Here is an 11,135-nt window from a genome sequence, read left to right as displayed (position 1 = left end):
GAGGTCGGGGCAGGACAGGCGAGAGGTCGGGGCAGGACAGGCGAGAGATCAGGGCAGGACAGGACAGGTGAGAGGTCGGGGCAGGACAGGCGAGGACAGGACAGTATTTTAGATGTTTTGTCTTAAGGAGCTGGCAGTTAATGAGAGGAGAACCTTCCGGACAGAAGCAAGGGATTGTGGAAAATGTAAACATTACCTCACTCTCCACAGCCACAGTCACCTCCTTCTTCAGGTTCTCCCAGGACAGATCTGAGACCTTCTCAGAGCCACGACGAAAGATCTGAGACAGACCACAGAACCTTAAAGCCTCAGGATCACACACCTGAAGCAGCACTTATCAGACAGCTGGGCTCACCTGCAGAGCTTTAACGATGGCTGAAACTGTGAACCTCAGAGGAGAGAACAGAACCTCCAGGTAGGTCTCCTAAAACAACAAGATAGACCCAAATTGGGCCATAAGAACCAGCCTTTCAATCGTACTGAATTCTGGTGAAACCAGTGGTCTGTGACGGCTCGTACCCGAGGGTCCAGGTCCACTCCTACAGGGACTTCTTCTTCTGGTGGAGGCTGAACAAACACCTGGTTCCACTGGCCCGTCGTGTTGCTGTAGACAGACAATCTGAGTTTGGATCAGAACTTCTGGGTGAAAACCATCTGTGAACAGAACTTACAGTTCAAAGTTGATGTATTTGACCAGGGTGTTGTTGGACTCATCCACCCACAGGGCCCAGACATCGGACGGGGTCAGAGTGAAGTCCACCAGAGTCTCCTGTCCACAGAACCACTTCAGCTTCAACCAGGACCTCAGCGGGTCACAGATGAACAGAACCCAACAACAGAACCAACCCACAACACAAATCCAGGGAACCTAACAATTAAATCATCCAACAGAACCCAACAACAACAGAACAAACCAACAGAACCCCAAAATTCTCAGGATTTTATTTTCTTTCAGACTGTGGTTCTGAGCCCACAGGTCACTGACCTATTTGGACCTGTGGTTCTGAACCCACATGGCTGTGACATGGGTCTTACGTGTGTGCTGAATAGCGAGGAGATGTGCTCGAGGCTGTAGTGGTTGTTGTCGGTTCCGACCAGCTGCAGAACGATGAACTGTCCCCTCTGAGGGACCGCCAGGTAAACGCACAGGCAGAGCCCGGTTCTGGACGAGAAGGCCAGTTTAAGGCGGTGACCCTGACCCGACAGACGCCTCACGCCTTTACACACAGGCATGTACTTCAACATGTCTGCCTCCAGGAGACATGTCTGATCCTGAGGACACAGAAGAACAAGGTCGAAAAGCGTTCCGTTAGAACCTTCTATTTAAAACCTGTATGATGTCGGACAGTAAAACTGAAAATCCGATCCGTTTTTCTTTTTGAACCCAGTTCTGCTCTGGTTTTGAGCGGTACAGAACATGTTCTGATGGTTTTGTTCTGGTTCTGTTACCGACCAGTCAACCATGAAATCAGAGACTCACCGTGAGCGACCACATGCGCAGCTTGTGGTCCTGACCCAGAGCGAAGACGAAGGAGTCTTCTTCCAGCTCTCGGACCGCCAGACTCAGAACCAGGTCCGCCGAGCTCTGCTCACCTCGGATGGCTGTGGGCATCCAGCCGGAGAGCCTGCTAATCACAGAGCTCCTCTTCAGCTCCACCACAGACACGCCCACAGCTTCAACGTGCGCGCGCACAGCCAGGTCACCCCGAGCGTCATGAGGCGGCAGCGTCACCACGGTGATGCCCCCTGCAGGAGAAGCCAGAGCGAAGTGGGCGTCGCCATGGAAACTGATCCAGGCCGCCGAGGCGCCGGGACTGGCTGTGTGCCCAGCCCAGCCAGGGATGACGGAGTGGTGAGCCGGGTCCTGCAGATCCAGCTTCATCACGTCGGTGAAGATGGACTGCATGTGGCGTTCTGTCACCAGCTCCTGTCGTCACACAGCAGATGACATCAGCACAGACACAACAGGTCCGAAGAGAAACACGTCAGTGTCAGTTTTACTCTTACAGCACATTTAAAAACAACAAAGTTGACCAAAGTGCTTTACAAACAGGAAATCAGCAAAAAAAGAAACAAAAAAACAAACATTAAAAACCACAAGTATAATAAAAAAGGCTAAGAACAACCTAAAACAAGACATTTTCAGGCAAGATTTAAAGGAGGGGTTGAGATGGTGTAGACCAGAGGTATTTCATTAAAACTCACTGAGGTCCAGTTACTAAAATTTCCTCCTAGTAAAAGGTCAGAACAAAAGTCCAACTTCTGTCTTTTCTGGTCTTACCTACACATATTCACTGTAAACAAACTGCACTTTATAGTAAACAACTAGCTCTTTTACCATATTTAAAAGTTGTCCCAGACAAATAAATGTAGGGCCTTTATTTCAGATTAAAACAGAAAGCTCAGAATAAAATGCATCTTAAATGTGCAAACAGAGCCTAATAAGCCTTTTCCTCTTAAACTGAAGAGGTCCAAGAATCGAAGGTTTACATTTAAAATAAAAAAGTTAACATCATTAGAAAACAGAAAACTATTTTAAAAAGTGGCTCTTTTAGTATAAAAAAAGTGTAAACAGAGCAGTAAACATTTTTCTCTTTTTTTGCTATGAGGCACCAACCTATATACATTTAGGTTTTCAAGTCAAACACTTCAGAAAACTATAAATAAAAATGGCTTTTTTAGGAAATAAACTGAAAACAGAGCATTTACCGGTAACACACCTTTTCTCTTTCGATTATTTATTTTTTCTTAATGAGAGAAATGGACATGGGACTGTCCTGTTAGTAAATTAAATCTTGGTGGTTAGAATGGAATCAGAGCCGTTCTCATGTAGCATTATCAGTAACATCTGTAGACTCATCGATGACTCTGAACAGCTGCAGCTGTGCCAGCACATCATCTGCTAATATTTATGATTTTCTGCTTGCTGCTGAAGCTCACATCAGGATTTGTTTGATTTTTTTCCCACACATCTCATCTTTTTGTTTTCCATCAAAAGTCTCAGCAACAGCATTTAAGCGCTCCTTCAGGACTGTCCCGTCGCCAAATGTTTTTTTATGTTGCCCCAAAATCCACGACACCTTGAGTGAACATTCAGCACGCCGCTGGGCTGGAAAAGTATTTGTGATGAGGAGGGTGGGTCTGTCATACGGGGCTTGCAGTTCGGTTAATTTACTGCTCGGACTTCATCCAATAACGTTGCTCAAAAGAGATGAAGAGCGCTTCACGTTGCCACTTTCAATTAATGCAACCATTTCGGAGCATATGAAGCAAACAGGTTTTGAACTGCCTGCTGGAAGAATGAACATAAGTTTCTCTGTCCATTCATCTTTAAAACAGTTTTCAGCATCAACGTTGCTTATTTTGGAGCACGACATGCCGTCTCTGCCTCACTGCTCCTTCTCAACTCTTCTCTGGGGAGAGCTCGCTGCAACGGCCGTGCAGGAAAAACAAAAGATTTGATTGGCTCATTAACTGAGTGACGCTATAACTGTAACACCTGAAGAAGAGTGAACCTCCAAAACACACCTCCCATGTCTCTGCTCGGCTCTGAACCCAAGCTGTCTATCGCTGGAAAAATGCTCCATGAAAATCATCTATTTTCCTGAATTTATCGGGCACGGGTCCGGACAGAACCATCGCTCGGTCTGGATCCGGGCCGAGGTCCGCCTATTAGTGACCTCTGGTGTAGAGGTAGGGCAGCCGACTTGGGACCAGAAAGTTGTAGGTTCAACTTCCCACCATGCCCACATGTCTTGGTGTCCTTGAGCAAGACACCTAATCCCTAACTGCTCTCTGGGCACGTACATAGCTGCCCGCTGCTCCACCTGGGTGTATCTCACCTGTGATGGATTAAATGTAGAGAACTAATTTTGTCATAAACATACGACACATAGCAACAACAACAACAAAAAAAGACTGTATAAATATAGAATGAATATCAATGGGCAGGTTGGTCCAGAGTCTGGGGCCCAATCCCCTCTACGCTCCAAGTTATCACGCTCTCAACATAGACGGATGGTATTTCCAATTCGCCTCTTCGCTCCACCACAGCAGACAATCAAATGACAGCTCTTTTTTATTTTTATAAAATAAGCAGTTTTTACTTTTAGTCTTTAATAAATAAACAACAGCTAACTGATCAATTTTTAATCCTTAATCTTTATAGAATGAACCGTTTCTTTTAGTCCCTAATGAATAAGCGAACACACAGCAAACAGATCACTTTTAATCTTTATAAAATGATAAATTGTTTTTTCTAGCCTCTGATAAACTAAATGTCAGCGGACTGCAGGCAGCGCCGTCAGTACCAGTCTGTAAACAGACATTGAACATCATTCAGGTGGAAACTTTCTGACGGAGGGCGACTCACGCTGCGGTACATGCGCGCCGGGTGTGGCAGCACCAGCCTGTGGACGCTCTGATCGGTGCAGATGAGGATGATGACATTGTTCAGGGTCTCCTGGATGCTGACTCCTCCCGGCAGAGCACTGCAGCGGCTGAACTTTAGCCTGACGGAGTTGTTCAGGAGGTTGGTATCCAGAGACTGCTCCACCAGCTGCACAGAGTCACCTGATGTCGACCTGCAAGCGCAGTGGGCTCCGATTCAAAACGGTTCCAATACGACCCGCCTGACGGACTCGGAGGATGTTACGGTGGCTGCAGACTCACCAGTGGATGAACCGGTTGCTGGTAACAGACAGCAACTTGCCGCTCTCCTCATAGTGAAATGCTCCAGCGCTGTCCGCGTACTTCAGCCCACCTGGAGGAGCACTGACACCTGCAGACAGGAAGTACAGATTTATTCATGGTGACAGAGTCCAGCTCTGACACCGCTGCCGTTATTGAACCCGACAGGAGAAAACTGGGAGCTGAAAGCAGACATTGTGATGGAGGATCAGAGTTCATCTCAACCAAATCAAACATATTTTTGTTATTACAGACGGACTTATTTTCCTTCATGTTCCAGGAAAGAAAAAGCTTTCTGGACTCCAGGAATGTTTCAGCTGAAGCAGCAGCTTCAAACTTCAACATCTTTGTTTTATCTTAAGTGGTAAAACAGACATTTCAGCTGCACGTAAAAGAAAATGCTGCACAAACAGTACTAAAAAAGTGTGTATATTTTTAATCAACAGTCAGAAATTCAGCATTTCCATTAAATTAGCTTAAACAGGTGCTTTAATTTACTTCAGTTGACTGCTGGAGGACAAACTGAGTCCCATCTCATCACTCTGCTGCTGTCTACTCGCTCCACTCATCTTTATTAACGTTTTATTGTGATCATCATCTTTCTTCACATACACACCTGGACCACTTCCTTTTTATCCGAGTCTCTTTCCCATCCTCCTAATTCCAGTAATGTTGAGGTCATTCCAGTTTGCAGGTCGTTTTCTTAACTTGTTGGCGTTTCATAACGTACTGTGTTGTGAAACTGACTTGAACTATTTCTTTCATTGAGACAACTTTTGCTGTGAACAGAAGCTATATAAACAAACTGAACTGAGTTGACAAACACCATGAGACGCCGTCATTTAGAAGACATCAGGAGTCAGGTTGAAGCCCTTTAAAAACTCTAAATGCTGTTATATTGACCGGCAGTTACAGCCAGAAAGTTAAATTAGACCATTTTTAAACGAAATCTGGTGCGTCCGATAATGGAAGCACGAGCCAGTAACTCAATTATTACCGTTTAAACGCCTGCCAAGTCACGGGAACTAGCGACAGCGCACCACAATCTCACCTGGACAGGTGCACATGCTGACATACCTGCTGTGGGACATTCACACAATCAACGAAAACAAGCGTGAGCACGCACGAGAACAGCTAAATGACCGGCTAGCTGTTGTTAGCATCAGCACGAGGAGTCCTGGACTGGTAGCGGAACTGTAACTTTAAAGTAACGTAAGGTTTCGACTGTGATCTGGTCTCGCGCTCACCTGGGTTTACAGTGATCTCTCGGAACCGCCGCTCCGCTTCCCGCTCGAACCCGCAGAACTCCACGAAGCTCCGCTCCAACACCGCCGCCATCTTCTCCTCAGATCCACCGCGAAGCTGCGCGCGCTGCGCTTTCAAACCTACTGCACTGCGCAGCCCAGCCGGACTTCCGCTTTTTACGTAAACAACGCCGCCATAATGGGGAGGTCATACGTGTAATCTGTGTACAGTACAGGGGTATCATTTAGCCTGTACGTTACTGTATACTGTAAATTAAATATTATTAAAAAAAAAAGTTTAAATTCAACTTGATTAAAATTTTGTTACCTAAACGTGTCTTTGGCAATCTAAGCAGTGATTGTCAAACTATCTAAAGCTTTTGACACTGTGGAGCAAGACATATTGTGTCATAAGTTCAGAAATTGGTTTCTCAGATCACACCATTGGTTGGTTCTCTAACTGTCTTTCAGATCGGAGGCAATGTGTTCAACATAATGGTATTTCCTCCAGTTATTTAATAGTCAACAATGATGTACCACAAGGCTCAGTCTTAGGATCCACCCTCTTTACAATCTACAAAGGTAGTCAGAGCATCCCTGATGCACCCTTACATTTCTGTGCTGATGACACAGTTGTTTATTGTCGAGCTAAAACAGTTGCTAAGATTTTACAGCTTTTGCAATCCGCCTTTGACATGATCCAGTCAGATTTGTTCCGTCTCAAACTTGCCCTAAATCCAATAAAACCAAAGGGATGCTTTTTTTTCAAACAGGAAGTTGGTCCCAGGAGTTCTTCCTCTGATTTTATCCTCAAATGGTATCCCTGTTGAGTTTGTCGATTCCTACAAATATTTGGGTATCTTGGTCAACTCGCACCTCTCCTTTAATCCTCACGTGGAAAACCTAGTAAAGAAACTTAAAGTTAAACTGGGTTTCTTTTTCAGAAGTAGATCCTGTCTAACTCTGAACACTAGAAAATGCCTTGTAACTGCGACTTTCCTTCCCTCCATTGACTACGGTGACATTAATAAAGGTTGAATGAATGAATTGTCTATATGAACGCTCCTACAAGCACTCTGCAGATGCTGCTTATCATGGAGCATTTAGATTCATAACCGGCTGCAACTACCGTACCCATCACTGCACCCTATTAACTGGTCATCATTAACCTCACGCAGACTCTTCCATTGGTACATTTTCATCTTTAAATCACTTCTCGTTCTGTTGCCTTCACACATCTCCTCCTACATGTCTCTGCGCAAGTGCAGCTACAGCGTGCGCTCTCAGGACATTATTACATGCAGTGTTCCCTCAGTGAGGACTGAACTAGGCAAAAGGGCCTTCCCCTATGCCGCACTTGTTTCCTGGAATATCTAAAAATATCAAAAAGATCTGAAGCTCTCGGCCTTGACCTCTCTAAGTGGCTTCAAACATCTGCTAAGTTCCTGGCAAAAGCCAATGCAGACATGTTCCTGTTTTTAAGTTTTCTAAATCGTCTTATAATCCAGCTGTTTTTTGCTACTATTCCTTGTGATTGTCCTTTTGGTTGCCATTTTGTTTTGATTTGTAAAAAAAAGAAAAAAGAAACTTGTATGCCTATTTTATGACTGTCTATTGTCGTCGTCGTTATCCACTGTTGTCATCACGCTTTAAGAAATCAGGTCTCTTGTAAATGAGTCTCCCGAGGCTCAATGGGATTAACCTGTCTCAATAAAGGTTGAATGAATGAATAAAAAAAAAAAGCAACCAAAATAATGATACTTAAACTGGCTTTGGGACACAGGATGTTTCTTTTAACTTCACATTTTCTAGTTCAACCTTTTAAAGCAGTCACTGCAGATGAGTGATTGTCAGTTTCTGTAAGATTTCTGCAACTGGAGCAGGTATTTCTGTTTAACGGTCAACTTCCTCAGCTGTCTCACATTTTAAGGGTCAACCCTACTCCATGTTTCAGCTCCTTTCATAGAATAGATTTCATAGAAGAACACTTCTAAAAGAGCAATTTTTGTTTTTTAGCTTTTGTTTGATCTCATTACAGGACTTACAATCTTTAATTGAGACCAGACTTTTTGACAAATGGGAGGTTTCACTTCAGATGCTTCATATTTCATTGTACCCAGACCTCAAGCCAACCTGTGTCAGGTGCTGCCGACAACCCAAGAACAAGAGAATCTTCTTGTGTTTGACAGCAGATAGAACGCCGTTTCTTAGAAACCTTCAGTTTTAAAAAAAGAGTTGAAGTAACTTACCTAAAGAGCCAGCAAATACAGCTAGCCAATCAGTGTTTGCGCTCTAGAAACGCCCACTTTTGGTCTGCAGAGAACCCCTTCTCACTTGCAGAGCAGCCGGCAGGGACTCACATGGAAACTTCAGCAGACACAGACATGCATCATGGATCGGAAAAATCCGATACGTAAATTATGCTGGTATCAAAGGCCGATACTGGATCGTCCCCATCCCTAATGACAAATAAACCAAACCCAAACTTGATGGTAGGATTACTGTGCAGCTACATGAGAAAACAAAAGCAAGGTTTTTACAGAAAAGACTACCGGTAGTAATTCTTGTGGCACTTTCACTTGTAACACATCATTAGGAAGATTCTCAGTCATCCAGGACGTGGTAAATCTAAAAAAAAAAAAAGGCTTAAAACAAAACAACTGGACTTTGTTTTGTAGCTTAATTTGTATTGCTTCTCATCCGAGGAGCTTTCTCAAAGAATGGAGTGTGGAGTTTGAGATAGGCGAGTTGAGGTGTTCTGTAAGCTAGATACACATGCAGATTGCCCTCTCACTCCTCATAATAGAAGTTTGTTAGGGTATTTTAGTCTGACTCACAAATGGGCCACTCTAGTCACATAAACAGCGTTCTTGATTGGAGTGAAAATGACTGTTCTAAAGTCGCATTATAGGTTTTTAACAGATGAAATCTGAGACCTCCTGTTTAAAGATGGTTTCTCTTGTTTTACAGATTCATTCAACCTTTATTTAGACAGGTTAATCCCATTGAGTCTCGAGGACTCATTTACAAGAGAAATCTGAAATGGCTTCCTTCACCCCCCTCTCAAACCATTGGTCTTCTCAGTCCAAAACGTGAACATTTTGGTCCTCAAAATGTCAGGATTTATTTTTTCTGAAAACAGCAAGCATTTGAAGTAGATATGTTGAGTCTTTAGTGCAAATCAGATAAAAATTCTTGATCTTCACAGCAGAAACCTTAACTCGCATATGAAAATTTATCGTAAACTTTTCTCATCTTTGTTCCATGAACACACACTTCGATTCAGTTTAGATTTTATAGGCTGCCTGCAACTTCCTGTCTATGATGATAAAGATGGATGTAACTTCTTGTGATTGAGGTTGATGATGTGGCAGCGTGCTCAGTGAGGAGGCGGAGCTCTCTGCAGTGAGTATCAATAGAAGCGAACCTTTATTGTGTTGTCTTACAGCAGCACAGTGACTCGTACAAAAAGATAAATGGAATGTTGTTCAGTAATACTGACGTGTACCATATAAGAGAAACAGTCTGTGACATCATCACCATCAGAGGTATTACATAGTACCAGTTCACCTGCACAGGTGAGACCACAGGAAGTCACTTCTCCTGTCTGTCTGGAGTCCAGGCACGGCTCTGTGCACATCATGCCGTGCTCTTGCTCGGCAGCTCCGTACTGTTGTGTCTAGTCTTGCGCGACGTGCCGTCGTCACGCGGCCGCGCTTTCTGCAGGTTGGACATAGCGGCGGTGCGCTCAATGTCAATAAGGGCATAAGGCTCGGTGCGCCGCGTGGGCGTGGTCGGAGGCAGCGGGGATGTTGGGGTGCGAGGCGTGTGGGGGTTGCTACCGTCTGATGCACCTTTGTTTCCGCTGCTTCTGTCCATCTCCACCTCGATGTAGTTGAGAATTTTGGGCGGCTCTGCGCTGCCCAGTAGGGGCGTCCGGCGAAAGTCAAAGTTAAAGATGGTGGGACCATCGGTACGGCGGCGGGCCGTGTCTGGCCGGTGCGCGCTCAGAGGCGCAGTGACATTCTCCGTGTTAACGTAGTTGTGTGAGGGCTCGCATAGCCCAGGGTTCAATGGGTGGGAGTAAGACTGGTGCAGCAAAGTGTAGGGGGTGTGGATGTAAAAGCCGTTGAGTGATGGAGTCTTCAAGCCGTCCTCAGTGCTCTCTTCCTCCTCGCCGCTAGGTTTTCTGGTCTCCCACACCGGCGGAAGCACCGGCAGGTTTTCGTAGTCCAGCAAGGCGGTGCGCCGCTGAGCCGAGTTGTTGACATTCTGTACGTCGGGAGTGAGGGGTGGCGGGCGGTTGCGACGGGAAGCCGTGGATGGATTGGAGGAGGAGTCGTTGGAGTGTGTGGTTGGTGCCTCGGCCTCAGTGGGGGTCTGGGCGGGGCTGTCAGTCTCTTGGGGCTCAGTGGCCTCCTGCAGCTCCTGCTGCCTCCTCTTCTCCATCTGCTGCTTCTGAACAGGAGTCGGGCCCAGCACAAAGCGCACTCCTTGAAGCTCCAGGAGCACTTGGGGCTCTGGTTGAGTGGGCAGTGCTGGAGGCTCCACCCGGGCTCTGGGAGGCGGTGGAGGGGTGGGAGGACCCTGGGCCTGCGGTGAGGCGGGGCTCTCCAAGGGAGTGGTGACTGTGAGTGGGCTGGGCTGGTCCTCCAGAAGCCCTGTGGTGTTCACGTAGGTGTGCACCTGATACACAAAGTGTCATATGAGTCAGAGGACCAAACAGAACATCGTCTCACAGGTCAGGTGAACATCAGATGATGTGTGGTGATCTTACCGCCTCTTCTGTCACCAGCAGTGGGTGTGTAGATTCCTCCCCCACAGACGGAAGGCGAGTGCTGGCCACAGACGGGTGACGGGTGGATGGGTGAGATGGCGCCTCACCCACTGAGGGCAGTCGACTCACCCCGTTAGGCACCGTGGGTACAGAGTATCCCAGAGCTGCAGACACACAGATACACATCTGAGTGACATCATCATCATGTGACCTCCACGGCAAGAACAAACAGCAGATAACCTATCACAGGTCACATGACCCTCAGCTCGCTCAGAGTCAGGAGGGGGACCAGCGGCGTCCCCTGCTGGATGCTGATGTTTACAGTGAAGGTTTCTGATGCAGCAGGTCGGCAATCAGGAGCTGCATCACAAACTGGATGAGGTGAACTCCTCCTCCTGAACCCAGGAGCTGCATCACAAACTGGA

General features: G+C 46.2%; 2 protein-coding genes across 2 annotated transcripts in view; both read right to left on the bottom strand.

The window, feature by feature from the left end:
• nup160 (nucleoporin 160) overlaps nt 1–6,115 on the bottom strand; it is a 14,309-nt gene extending 8,194 nt beyond the window's left edge. The window contains exons 1-9 of the mRNA XM_037683334.1: nt 5,937–6,115; nt 4,672–4,780; nt 4,373–4,583; nt 1,481–1,927; nt 1,036–1,272; nt 672–769; nt 520–604; nt 356–424; nt 197–280 (exon numbers count right to left, since the gene is read on the bottom strand). Coding sequence (XP_037539262.1) covers nt 197–280; nt 356–424; nt 520–604; nt 672–769; nt 1,036–1,272; nt 1,481–1,927; nt 4,373–4,583; nt 4,672–4,780; nt 5,937–6,027 — 1,431 coding nt within the window. The 5' untranslated portion in view covers nt 6,028–6,115. The remainder of the gene's footprint in view (nt 1–196; nt 281–355; nt 425–519; nt 605–671; nt 770–1,035; nt 1,273–1,480; nt 1,928–4,372; nt 4,584–4,671; nt 4,781–5,936) is intronic.
• A 3,258-nt stretch (nt 6,116–9,373) lies between these two features.
• The window catches only part of LOC119416120 (fibroblast growth factor receptor substrate 2), a 16,214-nt gene continuing 14,452 nt past the window's right edge, over nt 9,374–11,135 (bottom strand). The window contains exons 6-7 of the mRNA XM_037683308.1: nt 10,711–10,874; nt 9,374–10,619 (exon numbers count right to left, since the gene is read on the bottom strand). Of these exons, the coding sequence (XP_037539236.1) occupies nt 9,573–10,619; nt 10,711–10,874 (1,211 nt within the window). The 3' untranslated portion in view covers nt 9,374–9,572. The remainder of the gene's footprint in view (nt 10,620–10,710; nt 10,875–11,135) is intronic.

This window comes from Nematolebias whitei, chromosome 10 (assembly GCF_014905685.2).
Source record: "Nematolebias whitei isolate Nwh7 chromosome 10, NemWhi1, whole genome shotgun sequence".
NCBI lineage: Eukaryota > Metazoa > Chordata > Actinopteri > Cyprinodontiformes > Rivulidae > Nematolebias > Nematolebias whitei.
Note: the sequence above shows the minus strand (reverse complement) of the source record. Positions and strands in the feature narration are given on the sequence as shown.